Source organism: Xiphias gladius, chromosome 24 (genome assembly GCF_016859285.1).
Source record: "Xiphias gladius isolate SHS-SW01 ecotype Sanya breed wild chromosome 24, ASM1685928v1, whole genome shotgun sequence".
Taxonomy (NCBI): Eukaryota; Metazoa; Chordata; class Actinopteri; order Istiophoriformes; family Xiphiidae; genus Xiphias; species Xiphias gladius.
The window spans coordinates 20,833,964-20,848,267 of record NC_053423.1 but is presented as its reverse complement, the minus strand read 5'-3'; the positions used below and the strand labels follow the sequence as shown (position 1 = coordinate 20,848,267).

The 14,304-nt window shown below is 40.0% G+C and overlaps 1 protein-coding gene across 1 annotated transcript; it reads left to right on the top strand.

Annotated features, from left to right (window-relative positions):
• The first annotated feature begins 3,782 nt into the window (after positions 1 to 3,782).
• On the top strand, positions 3,783 to 14,304 carry eif3eb (eukaryotic translation initiation factor 3, subunit E, b). Its single transcript, XM_040122790.1, has 13 exons — positions 3,783 to 3,924; positions 4,385 to 4,502; positions 6,032 to 6,149; positions 6,319 to 6,361; positions 7,089 to 7,193; positions 7,357 to 7,482; positions 7,925 to 8,049; positions 8,523 to 8,649; positions 8,744 to 8,845; positions 12,167 to 12,276; positions 12,594 to 12,696; positions 12,956 to 13,090; positions 13,937 to 14,304. The coding sequence occupies exons 1-13, from the start codon at positions 3,835 to 3,837 to the stop codon at positions 13,973 to 13,975; spliced, it is 1,341 nt and encodes a 446-aa protein (XP_039978724.1). The 5' UTR covers positions 3,783 to 3,834; the 3' UTR covers positions 13,976 to 14,304.

Here is a 14,304-nt window from a genome sequence, read left to right as displayed (position 1 = left end):
GACAAACAATCCATTATTGAGAATACTGTTAGCCTTTTATGGCCTCTGCACCACAGCCTACCTTTTCTGCATCTGGGTCAGGTTTTACCAGAAATCTGTGAGATGACATATTCCTCCAACACAAACGCAGCCAAAGCTTTCAGAGTTTATGAGGTTCTCAGAGGAAGATTCACTTCCCAGGTTTTTTCTTCTTCAGTAAAGAAATAAAGAAAAAGAGAGAGCAACCCTAAAGGAGCAGCTCTTTGAAAGGAGCTGACAAGTAGCGACAACAACTGGCAACATGGCCTTTGTGTCAGGGGAAAATGGGGTTTACGGGAAATGGGTCTCAGTTTTGTGAAATGCTTGCACTTTGCTGCTGGTGTCTGCTAGCAGCTTTCTCAGACACGGTCTCATTTGTATTACACCACACTTGGCGACGCATACATATACAGTGCATATCACCACGTACATCCCATGCAGAGCAGGAATCAGAATCACTTTCATTGACCCTGTATGTTGACAAAAGGAATTTTGACTTGGCCGTGTGTTAGTCTGGCTTCCCTAAGACTCATATCTGCAAGTGCTGTGCATGGCAGCATGGCGGACGGATGCTCTACAAGGTTCAAAGCTCGATCTTAAATGCACCTTAGTATTCGAGGACAGACGGCACCTCACCCAGAGATTTATTTATTTATTGACTTGCTTGTTGGACTTAAATCAGGTGTCATTCATGTGTCGTGGTGCGCCAGATTAGTGTATTTCCGGTCAGTTTTCAAAGATGAGGTGTAACTGCTCATTTTATTCCATCTAAGTGGAGTTTCAGCCTTTTTACAGCAAATATCAAGGGAAAGAAGAAACAGGAAATACAATAGCAGTTTATTACCTAATTTTTCCTGGTTGAATTGCTTAAAATGAGGGACTAGCACAATTTTCTATGATAGAGATGAAACAACACAGGGCTGGGCAGTGTGAGAAAGTGTCTCACCACTGTTGCCTGGTGACTGCAGCACTGCCAGCGCACCTTACAAGCCACAAACTAAGGCTGGTCTTTTCTGCCATGGCACAAGTAAACATCAGACACCAGCAGCCTGTGTTAGCCGGGGAAACTGCGTAGAAACTGAACTTGAAGTTGACATTTGGGGAGGGGGTAGGAGTCCCCAGGACAGGCTGTTGTTCCTGCTGTTTTTTTTTTTTCTTCCCCCACTGCCTTACTGCCAGAGCATGGAAGTTCCTTCTCTTTGACACTTGCGACCTTCAACGGCTCAGGAAAAGCAGTGGTACAGTTATACCGCCTGCTAGAGAGCATTAGGCAATCTCACAAGAAGACACTCACCGAGAGTAGGGGAGTGAGAGAGGGTATTACACGGTCTATTATATTTTTTGGAGCATATTATGATTCGTCTATAATTAATCAGTTTCATTTGTGTCTCTTGCTCTAATGTCTTTATTAAATCCTTGGCTTCTTCTCTAAAGTGCTTCGCATCCAACTGGCTCTTGTTCTCATAAAGAGAAGTGGAAGTGGAAGGCAGCCAGCCACCCAGATTGAGTAAGGGATATGTCCTGGCCTCGAGGATGGACAGAGAGAGGGAGAGAGAGGGAGCAGGGATGTGTGCCAGCGAAAACGACATTCGCTTCAGTCTAGGTTTTTTCTAGTGTGATAGTAAGATGTGAGTAAGCTTCTCCATGGAGATTTCATGTGGGAATTCATTGCCTAGCTGTAGAAAAAAAAACTGATGGAAATTTCTAGACTCGACTGCAGCCTCTGAGAAAACTGAAAGTGGTGAGAGGGCAGTTTTTGAAAGGCACACTATGCAGCCTTTTTATGAGTTACTACCTCTCTTCAACCCTTGAATGCATCTCTACAGACAAAACAGGAAATTATGGGGCTCAATGACAATCCTACACTGCGGGGCCAATGAACAGCACCTCGGTGATCCTTCCTGTGTAAAATGACCCTGGGGTTCGGAAACATTTTGCGGTGAATGTAAAACTCGCTTTGCTCACTTTTAGCCCACTGAGACCCATAGGGCGAGGCAATGGGGCTTTTTCCTCTGGAACCAATCCTGGTAACACAGATCTTTTTTTTGCACTCAGGTTTATGATGTACCCACACAGTTTAGATGTTTTTAGCCATGCTAGCAGCGGTAGGGATGGCAATGTCTGTCTATCAGTTAGCCCAGCAATTTGGTGCAGATTGAAATACCTTTGTTAGTAACTATTCGATTAATTGTCCTGATATTTTGTAGGTACACGGTCCCCAGAGGATGAACCTTACAGACTTTGGTTGTTCTCTAACTTTTCTTCTAGCGCCACAGGTAACATTTTCATTAATCTGACATCTACCAAATCTACTAGATGGACTAACATGAAATCTGGTATATTTTTAGATAGTTCTTGTTCCCAGATGATGTATCTCAATGACTTTTGACTCTCACGACTTCTTCGACATCGCCAGGCGCCATATGTCTGCAACTAGTAGATGGATTGCATGAAATTTGGTGCAGATATTCAAGTCCCCCTCAGGATGAATCAAAATCATTTTGGTTATCCCCTGACTTTTCATTTAGTACCATCATCAGGTTAGAATGTGTCCAGTATTTTGGTTTACGATCAAATACTTGCAAAACTATTGCCATTCCACACACTGCTGTGCCAAAGCACAGCCGCACAAGTGCTGTTCTAGACTCTTGGTCTTGTTGTCAAGACTGGAAAGTACAATAGGTTAGGCAAACCTGTTATGTCTTTTCAAAATGCTTTTATTTCTTGTGCTTTTTTTTTTAACCTGAACTTAAATTCTGCAGCATATAGTACTGCATACTTTTTGTTTTTTGATCGTTTATGGACTTGTTACCTTGTCACAACTGGTAATGTGTCTTTCCCGTGCCGTCGGCTTTTCTGGCAGCCACAGCGTTAAGTCTGAGGTGTTTGATCATGTTTCCTTGGCCTCTACTAATAATTTGACTCAGGATACAGCCATGACTGCCACCCTAAAAACAGAGAGGATCTTCCTCTAATACCAATGACTCCCTGATCAGAGCTGGTTTTAGCTGGTAACATCCCTGGCAGTCTGAGGAGTGCTTTTTACCTGCTCATTGACTGATGCTGACAAAGCTAACATTCCCTGCTGCTATTGCTGCTGAGACTCATTCAGGTTGGCCAAATGTCCATTGAGTCCAAACGGTCCTTGTGTCCAAATGTTTGACGCAAAATATTTTTGAGACATTCATACCTTCTTGTCGCAACTTAAGAACCAAATATAATAATAATTGAGCGATTAATTTGTCTTTTTTTCCTGACGTATTTCTACCTACTTGCATGGTATATTTGTATGCTTTTCGTCCGTTACTCAGAAATACTCTGTGCACCACGTTCCCGGCTGTCTGGAGCTCTTGTCATAGCCACAGGGGATAATAATCTGAATCTGTACTAATGTGGACCAAGTCACAGTTTGAGCTCTAAAACCAATTGTAAATTCATGGGGCTAAAGCAGTTACAGAGACGCAGTGACCGTTTCAGAGCTAGTTGGGTTTCATTCTTTAATGCTACTTGTTCCCAAAAATATCTAATCCATGGATAAAAAAAACCTCCATTGACTGATTTTCATTCAGTATAACACACCACAGTGACTGGTTGGGGTACTATCTATCTATCTATCTATCTATCTATCTATCTATCTATCTATCTATCTATCTATCTATCTATCTATCTATCTATCTATCCATCCATCCATCCATCCATCCATCCATCCATCCATCTTGCTAATGTCTTTGAGAAAATAAAAACCGGGAAAAAGAGCTGACGTAAATGTCAAGGCTCTGTTTTTGTCAATAAAGTTTCCTTTTGTAACCAGCCAACATGGCGGAGTACGATTTGACAACCAAGATAGCACATTTTCTGGACCGGCATTTGGTTTTTCCTCTCTTGGAGTTCCTGTCAGTGAAAGAGGTAAAACGCCGTTCGTGTCGTATAATGTCAAAATATAATGTAGCTGTTTGTCAGTGGGTATTTATAAATGAAAAGGTGATTATTCGTCCCAGCCGGCTAGCTGGCTAGCAGTCACGTTAGATAACACGTCGGCGAGCAGCTAGACTACTTGTTAATTTTAGTCCTTTGGAACTGGGTTGCTGTAACGTTAGTTGTAGAAGCAGTAAATTGCTGTGAAAACGGAAAAAAATGATGTTCTTGTGTTTTCAGGGCTTGGCTAACTAGCTTATTGTCGCTACTGAGCTTGATAGCATTTAGCTTAGCTGCTCCAGAAATCTCACAGAGAGCATCATTCATGTCTGTGTTGTGCTCATCCTAACGTTATCTCGTTACTTTCTACTTTTTGGGCAGCTGTTTGGTCATTTCGGTGCATGTTTCAAAGGGGGCTAATTGTATGAATGTGTGTTTTTGATTGAAACAGATCTACAATGAGAAGGAACTCCTTCAGGGGAAGCTGGACCTCCTCAGCGACACAAACATGGTGGATTTCGCCATGGATGTGTACAAAAACCTGTACCCGGACAAGGAAATCCCACACTGTGAGAAAGATAGTTGATTAACAATGTGTTCTAAACAACTGTTTGTTATATAGTACTGTGCAAATGCTGTAGGCACTAAAAGTAAAGTGAGGAGACTTTAAAAAAATAATGTCGTGAACACTATACATTTATCAATTAACTTAACACAAAGTGCAGTAAACAGAAAAAAAACCTAAATCAATCAATATTTGCCGTGACCACCCTTTCCCTTTAAACAAGCACCGGTTCTCCTCGGTACGCTTGGATTTAGGCTGTCTCCCTGTCCTCTGTCTCTTCATGTGGTCCCAGACTGACTCCGTGATGTTGAGATCAGGGCTCTGTCGGGGCCAGCCCATCTGTTGCAGGACTCCTTGTCCTTCTTGTCGCTTATGATAGCTCTTGTGACTCTGGCTGTATGTTTGGCCTCATTGTCCTGCTGCAAAATACCTGATGGATAAGTGTGTGATGGATAAGAATCCAGTGCCTACAACTTTCGCACAGTACTATAAGTTATGTACTTTATCTCATAGTCATAGGGTTAAATGCTAGATTTCACTGATTAATCAACAGAAAATTAATTGGCAACTATATTGATGTTCAGTTAATCATTTTATAACATTTTGTAAGCTAAAATGCCGAACATTTACAGGTTTCAGTTTTTCAAATACTAATATTTAAAGGTTTTTCTTTGGCTTCTATGCTGGCAAAAATGAATACCTTTGGGTTCAGGACTGTTTGCCAGACAAAACAAGCAATCCGAAGACTTCGGCTTAGACTCATCAAAATTGAGACGGGCATTTCTCACTATTTTCTGACATTTTATAGACCAATCCATGATTCAGGTAACTGAGAAAATAATAAGCTGGTTATTTGATGATAGAAATACACCGATTAGTCACAACATTGAAAACATCATACACCGATCAGCCACAACATTAAAACCATATGTATATTTATATATATTACGTGGTTCAAGTAAATGTGAATGAATGAATGAATGAATGAATGAATGAATGAATGAATGAATAAATAAATAAATAAATAAATAAATAAATAAATGAATAAATGAATAAATAAATGAATGAATGAATGAATGAATAAAAATAATTAATTAATTAATTAATTAAATAACATAACATAACATAACATAACATAACATAACATAAAATAAAATACAATAAAATACCCTTCAGCCAAAATATTAAGACCAGTAACCAGTTTTAATGTGGTGATGTTTAATTGTTAGGTGCAGTATTGTCCAGCCACTTGAGCTGCTTTATTTACACGACTCAGAACGCAGTAGTAATGTTAAAAATGCTTGGAACCAGCCAGAGAATGGTTGGTAGAGTAGAAGCACTTACTGTAACCACCATACACATTTTACCAGCGTTTTTGCCCTTGGAAGTTAATTTTGCAACCAGTAAAAAGAAAACATTATGGTAGGATTCCCATACATAGATTCTTAGGTCATACATAATGAGATATTTACTTTTAGGATGTATTGTCGAAACGGAAATGGAAAATGTATGATGGAAAATGTCATGTTTTAGCCTTGAGGGAGAAGAGGAGTACTGTGGTGGCCCAACTGAAGCAGCTCCAGTCAGAGACAGAGCCAATAGTCAAGATGTTTGAAGACCCAGAGACCACTCGGCAAATGCAGTCCACACGGTCAGATTGACTTTTTAAAAAAAAAGGCATTTCTCTCAAATACTCTGCTCATTTTATGCTCATATGTTATAGCACTGACAGTATAATAATACTTGTGAATTATATTATTATATATTATAAAGTCTGTGGACTTGAAAAGGCTCGTCTGACATCTATTTTTCTTCATCAGAGATGGGAGGATGCTGTTTGACTATCTGTCAGAGAAACACAATGTAAGTTTTGAAATGCTAACAGTGTATTCACACTATTCCTCTAATTGTATAAAAAGCACACTGCATTTAAATCTTGTAAGGTGATTAGCACAATGTGTGATTTTGTTTCGTTTACAATCAGCTGCCACTGTGAGCCAGCAGGACTGTTATCCAAATCTCAGAATCCTAAAACATCCACAAAGAAAACCACCAATGTGCTTCGTACTTGTGATCAGAGGAACTAGTTTTCTGCCAGTTGTTTATTTATTTTAGTTTTTTATATAATCTACAGATAAATTACACTTCTTGTTTGTGATAAGTACATAAAACATTATCCACATCATGTGCACTTCTCTAAAGAGAGGATTTTTTTTGTCAGCGTGACAAAAAGAACCGGCTTTGTTTTGCCTAAAAAGATGAAAGACGCCAGCACATTCATTATCATCCACATTCTGTCATCCTTGCAGCCTCTCCCAATCAGCTTTCTTTTGAGGGGGAAAAAAAGCAAAGAGACTAGCAGTTCTAAAACAGTGGATTAGTGTGAATGCACTCCAGGGCTGAAGACTGTTTTAAGTCACATTCATTTTTACCATAATATCTTGCAATGCCTTTTATGATGACCCTTTACTGGCTAAATTGCAAGTAGAAATAGCAAACCTTTCATTCAAAACCAGTTGTGACTTCTGTTTTCTTTTTTTATCGTTAAACGTGCTTTGAATTTTTATGACCCTTGTGTTTTATTTCTTAGTTTCGTCAAGAATACCTGGACACATTGTACAGGTATGCCAAATTCCAGTACGAGTGCGGTAACTACTCTGGGGCTGCTGAGTACCTTTACTTCTTCCGTGTCTTGGTAAGAATAACCACATTTGAATAGAAATAGTGATACATAAGAAAAAAATGGATTGAAAGGTCCTTTTTTCGTTTTTCTTATTTCTGTAGAAATTTTCTTTTTTCAAAACACTGCTCCAGTCTGCATTATACACGGTACACTGTATTTGTTGCTCTCCTCTCAGGTTCCTTCAACAGACAGAAATGCCTTGAGCTCTCTGTGGGGGAAACTGGCCTCTGAGATCCTGATGCAAAACTGGGAAGCAGCCATGGAGGATCTCACTCGACTAAGGGAGACTATTGACAACAATGTAAGAGTAACTAAGAGGAAACTAAGTTTGTATGTTGCATGTTGTCTTTTCTTACCAGTGTAATAAAAACCTAGCTAGGTTTATTAGTGATTAGAGTAGGGATTCTATAAACATTATCAGATGATTCAAGCAGCAGATAGCTGCATGATATTGCGTTCGCAATTTCTGGTAAATTGTGAAGTAAGAAATTACTTTCACAGAGAGAGTAAAGTTGATTTAATTAAAGCGTAGTGCCAGTGCCAAGGCACTGTGACTGAAATGAGATAACAATGCACCCAGATGAAGGTTTAAGGAATGGCCTGTTAGTTGCACATTTGTCTCAGTGGTCACAGTGTGAACCTATTTTTTGAGCATTTGTCTACAGTTAAAGAGAGAGAGAGAGAGAGAGAAAAGAAGACTGATGCACTGTTTTCTAATACTGTTTGTGTCCTCTCCTTTTCAGTCTGTGAGCTCCCCACTCCAGTCACTCCAGCAGAGGACCTGGCTCATCCACTGGTCCCTCTTTGTCTTCTTCAACCACCCGAAAGGCAGGGACAACATCATCGAGCTCTTCCTTTACCAGCCTCAGTGAGTTACTGTGTTTTCAATATGGTAAAGTCAGTATAGCAAATACAGTTGTCTTTCAGAAACAATACAAGGGATACACACAGTCTTTATGACACTGCCATCTAGAGCTTATATTGAGTTGCTTTATGTTGCTCAGGGACATATGGCTGAAGGACACGGGCTTTTTCACAGTTTAAACAGTAGGGTAGCCTTCCAGCTAATAAGGCCTTTTCAATATTGGTCAATTTATTTTCTTTACCTGAATGTATTTGAACTCGTAATTCACAATTTTTGCACAGGTTTTGTTGAAAAATGTCCCCTATAAGGTATTAACAGCATGAATTAAAGATTTCTGAGGCCAGCTCCTCTGTTTTTGGGAAAAAAAAATAATAATAATAATTACATTTTTCCTTTGGAGTAAAAAGACTGATGGTACCCATATCTGCTGTGATGGCAACTAATGATGGAGCCATGCTTCCTTTTGTATTTTTCAGGTACCTGAACGCCATCCAGACAATGTGCCCACACATCCTGCGATACCTTACAACTGCAGTTATCACCAACAAAGACGTACGAAAGCGCAGGCAGGTCCTCAAAGACTTGGTGAAAGTCATCCAACAGGTAATGTCAATAAATGTCAGAAGAATAATTCTTATCTAATATGACTCAAAGATTTAGTCAACCCGTGAATAGTGGGTCTCTCTCACCTCCGCAGGAGTCGTACACATACAAGGACCCAATCACAGAATTTGTGGAGTGTCTATATGTGAACTTCGACTTTGACAGCGCCCAGAAGAAGCTCAGGGAGTGTGAGTCGGTAAGGACGGCTTCCAAAAGTTTCCCTTTCAGTTTTCCTGCTTGACCGCGTGTGTTTGTCATGATACACAGGCCTAAATCGCCCCACAAAAGTTATCAATCTCTTGGGACTGAAGAGTAATATGAAGCCTCCCTTAGCTATGGTGCTCTGATCTCCTGAGTCCCAGGCATTTTCTTTGCAGCTATTCAGCCGCGGCAAATCCATGTCTGGCCTGATTTGCTGGCTCTTGCATTTATTCAGTTTGATTTTCAAAGCGGAACAGCTGTCAGATTTGGGGCTCGGTTGCCTTCTCTTTAGAAACCCTTGACTGCAGTTTTGTAGTTGTGCTTTGGGACCACTTTGCGCATTCTCTAAGCGCTCCCATCAGTCGGCTTTAACCCCTCTTGTATTAATTGTGCAGCGCTTGCAAAGGCCTCAGTTATCCTGTCAGATACAGAGTGTGAGCACAATGATGGAAGAATAAAGATAGTTCAGTAAGTCAGTCTGTTGTCATGGATTCTGCTGGCTGTTAATGGTGAGGGGAATTTAAATATACTTGTCTCATTGTTCATTTTTCCTCTAGAGATCAACAGCTCGTCTTAATTACTGTATAAAGAACATCACGTTTTTTGGGGTTTTTTTTCTGCTGTTTGCTTTTTTTATAAGTCCTCAGTTGTGTAAAGACAACTTTTTGAATGAAGTAAAATAGTAATATCAGCGATTTATGGATGGAAATTGATAAGATTTTATTGAAACCAATGCTGGTATTGATACTACTTTTCGGTCCGATTCTTTATCGATTCCCTTAATGATTCCTGATCAATGTTTTATTATTCGAGTCTGTCATCGTTTAAAATGGATGAAATGAGGGAATATTTGTACAGCATTCGTTTTTCATTCAGGTTTTCTTAGTCGAGGAAAAAATCTGTTAAGCCTGCCTTCGTGGCGCTAACGTTATTACAACCTAGGATATTTACCCTCAGTACCAGACGTGCTGCTCAGTTGGGAACCAGCGGCGACCGTGCATAGAGTGTCATATACATGACATTCCTTGACTATAAGCCCATGTTTCATAGAAAGATGTTTGAGCATGTTGCTGGTGTTTCCACCCATAGTTGAAGTTACCATTCTATGCTCCCACCACAATCCTCCCTCCAGTTTGCTCCATCTGTCGGTCCAAGAATAAATAGATCTATACAGAACAGAGTGAGGTATAAACAAACAAAATTTATTGAATACAATATTTTCTATAGAATCTAAAGATAAGTGAATATTAATGTGCCTGGTAGTTAGTCCAGTCTTCACAATATTGTACAGTTAGCTTGGGCTTTACAATGTAAAGATAAGCCTGTAGGCTATGGCTGCAGCTTTATTGTTAATTAACAGCTGCATCAGGACCATTCAAACTGGCTCCCCCAGATTTCCTTTTTATACACTTTCAAATACTGTAAAATACTATTTTATGCTACAGCTTGGCTGAGTACTTGATGGTATTTACTAGGAGATGTGCATCCAAAAGTTAAATTCAGTATTTGAATTCAATATTTAATCAGGGCTTTAATCAATAGGAAAGTCAACACTTTGCTTTCCATCTTGCATTAGTCCAGAGCTGTAACTAAACCTTGACTGAGACACTAGATAATCATCATTATGTGTGCCTATGAAGAGTGCCATCACACCCATATATTGTCAGGACTGGTCCCCACAGAGGTTGCTGATGGAGAGCAGTGTCATTTCGTGCACGCGCAACGGAGTTGTATCTTCCAAGCTGCAGTTCATAAACGCCGTTGCGCGTTGGCATTTATCAAACGTAATGAATAGCTGTATTTCACTCTCACTTTTCTGCAGAAAACAGAAGTCAGACGGGACAGACTAGAGAGAGATCAAACTAGATCAACGTCAAACTTGGAGACAAGAGAAAACAAGTTTACATGCTTGCTGGTGCTTTTGGTTTTGTTTTGTTTTTGTTTTTTCCTTTCGGTAACCGTTGACCCCACCCGCTTTGACACGAGGACCAGGCAGGGCCCTTGCTTAATTTGCGGGGCTTTGCGCAACTTGCTTAGTGAGCATAGCTATAGGGCCGCCCGGATTTGACTGTCAAAAAAATACGCTGTCATTGATAGACAGAATTAATAGGCTCGGAGGCATAGGATTTTGATGGTTTGAACGATGGTGAACCGGTTCTTGATTCCCATCCCTATCAGCGACGGATTGTTTTGATCACAAGATATGAAAATAATGGATGAACTAGTAAACTAATGGAGTATTTCTGGGTTATTGTGGCAACTTAGAGTGTGTCGCGACACGGTTCATGTTCTGTGACTGTCTGGTTCCATATTTTCTTTAGCATGAGCTTGGCGACAATGATGGAGAAAGGTGTCAACATCCTGTTGTGTGACAGTACATATTAACACACACATTACTTCAAAAACATGCCTTTTATTAGTATATATTCACTAGCATTTTGCACACAGACACAGACACACACACACACACACACACACACACACACACACACACACACACAGGGGCAGAACATTGTCTTGTCATTTTGTGTAAACACATTCCTTTTAACTCAACAGCAGTACATGATACAACATACAACATTCGCACCACAGGTATCGCATATACAACAGATGACCGGAAGAGATTTGGAAGGACACTGATGCATAAATATGCATTTTAATGAGGAGAATTTGATTTTCCTTTTTTATGGTGTGATATGATGCAGCTTGTGTGACCCTGTCTTTTCTTCTTGTTTTTGGGAATTGGCAGGTTGAACAAGAAAAAAAAAAGTGCATTATCCAAACCACAAACCAAATACAAAACCCTCTGGAGAAAATAACTCTACATTGTGAGGTTGTTTAGCTTTGACCAGGACATTTGTAACGTATGGGAGGATTAACCGGTAAATTGACAATTCTGGGGGGAACGGTAAAGTAAAGCAACCAAACCACAGGTTGACTGCGCATTGTATGTGGTTGTCGTGTGGTGCTATTATGTAGTCAAGTGTGCTTATAGTAGATTCATTCCAGTAAAACATGGTTCTAGTTGGAAATTATAGCTGTAGTCTCATCTGTCTGACAGTAGAAAAGGAGACTGTTATTTCATCACATTTGTTTGGAAGAAGACACCGTGTTTACTGGAAAATGTGCCTCATGCTGGCATAGGCACTAGAACTAACTGTGGGAACATTTGGCCTTTTCTGTTTTTTTTTTTTGTCTAGACTTTCTATATGTGAATGCTTTGTGTGTGTGTGTGTGTGTGTGTGTGTGTGTGTGTGTGTGTGTGTGTGTATAAACTGATTAATGATCACAATAGCGTGCTGTCTTCTTCCTTCAGGTCCTTGTGAATGACTTCTTTCTGGTCGCTTGTCTTGAGGACTTCATTGAGAATGCCCGTCTCTTCATCTTTGAGACCTTCTGTCGGATTCATCAGTGCATCAGCATCAGGTGCAACGTCTTTGAAATGGGCTTACTCGTCAGAAACAATGTGTGCGGTGCCTTTACTTGTGAAAGGACAGTTGCCTTAGTAGATGAGAGAAAGCGATGAAAAGATCTTTCAACCTTTTGTGCCCAGATGATCAATGTTGCGCAATGATTATACATATCGGTGCCACCCATTTTTGAATTCTATTCATGTCTTCCCATATTTTTCAAGTGTAGTCGACAGTAAACTGCAAAAAAGGGAACTTAGAAGGCTTTAGATTTTCCCCAAAGGATATTTACTTAACTGAAGTGCCCCCTCCTCCTTCGCTCTCTCCTCTCAGCATGCTGGCAGACAAGCTCAACATGACGCCTGAGGAGGCGGAGAGGTGGATCGTCAACCTCATCCGTAACGCCAGACTCGATGCCAAGATTGACTCCAAACTGGTGAGGCTCTGCTTTCACTGATCCACCTTCAGGCAGATGAGCTTCAAAAACCCTAATCCTAGAATAAACAGCCCTGACTTTACTACTAATTGATGTAGTAGTATAGCTATGTCAATTTATTTATTTCGCTCTTGTCAGACTGAAAAAAAAGCATATGAGACCTATCGGGGTTCATCGGGCGGGGCGGTACTTCTTGTGGTACTTTTATAATTTATCATTCCTTCAGATGATAAATTATCCTTTAAAATTTGTTTCTCAGGGTCATGTGGTGATGGGCAACAATGCAGTGTCGCCGTACCAGCAGGTGATCGAGAAGACCAAGAGCCTGTCCTTCCGTAGCCAGATGTTGGCAATGAACATTGAGAAGAGGCTGGCCCACAGCAACAGGAACGAGGTAGACCCAATACTAAATATTGCATGTGGATGTGAACTTTTCACCCTTTGGTAGTACTTACGATTGAGGGAAAGAGGATATTAATATTAATATTAATTATTATTTTTTTTTTTCTCTTTTCTTTTTTATCATTAACCCAACCAAGTCTAGAGACTGAGCTTTCATAAAAAACATCTAGTCAGGTTACATACTCATAAGCCGGCTGTCATGACAACCAGTTCAAGGCTTGATTTATTTAAAACTATAGCCATTTTTTCCAGCATCAGTTCACACTGGTTGTACATTCACCGGCTCTAAAGGCGTCATTTTCCATGTTTTCATTTAAAGATAAAATACAGAAAAGTTCACGTCTGTCTGTTCCATCATTTGCGCTCTTACTGCTCACCTGTCATGTTTGTGTGCTCAGACCACTGTCCTTAGTCCTACTGCCCTCTGATGGATCCATGTGACAACACCGCATTTTCCCTCTCAACTGATCGCAGTTGTCACCACTGAGTTTCAACTCGTAATTTTTTTTTTTTTTTTTTTTACTAAGCTGCAACATGAAACCACAAAACTTGTTCAGGTTCACCTGGATTACACAACATTTCCTTTTGGGTAAAAAAAACAATCACGATTTTAATTTAATTCATTTGCCGTGTCAAAAAATATGGAGGTAGTCTGTACAATCGGGATTTTATCAGAACATAGTTTGTTTTTTGTCCTGTCACTCATTTTGAGATAGAGGCTGTCAGGTGCTTTCAGTTGGAGGACGTCTAATTACACATCTCTTGTTGTCTAAAAGTAGTTTGAGCGTTTCCTCTAACACCTCTTCTAATGTTTGTTGTTTTTTTGCTATTTCCTCAGACACCGAACTGGGCTGCTCAGGACACCGGCTTCTACTAAAATGGAAATCAGTGTCAAGAGGATGCAGATGGTTCTTGGGATAATATGGAGGCTTTTTATTGCATTCATGAATTTATTAGTTTATCCACTACTATCATATAACTGCCACTTTAACTTCTGCCATGAACAACATCCAAGAGGAGGCAGCTAGGCTTAATTAACTTATTGTCACTCATTATACTTCATTCGCATTTGGAGATATGCACATTAAGTGGACATTATTTTCAAAATCTACTGGGAATCTGGAACTGGTTTGATTTTGAGGTACTTTGGAAGCAGCGATCCAACAAAAGTGTTATAAGGTAATATTAAACATTGTTGCCTCTTAA

Excerpts from the sequence above, each read along its gene's own strand:
- eif3eb (XM_040122790.1), top strand. The coding sequence starts at position 3,835 with ATGGCGGAGTACGATTTGACAACCAAGATAGCACATTTTCTGGACCGG. Across the intron at positions 6,150-6,318 it reads CGGCAAATGCAGTCCACACG|AGATGGGAGGATGCTGTTTG; the intron begins GTCAGATTGACT and ends TTTCTTCATCAG. Across the intron at positions 8,650-8,743 it reads TGGTGAAAGTCATCCAACAG|GAGTCGTACACATACAAGGA; the intron begins GTAATGTCAATA and ends TCACCTCCGCAG.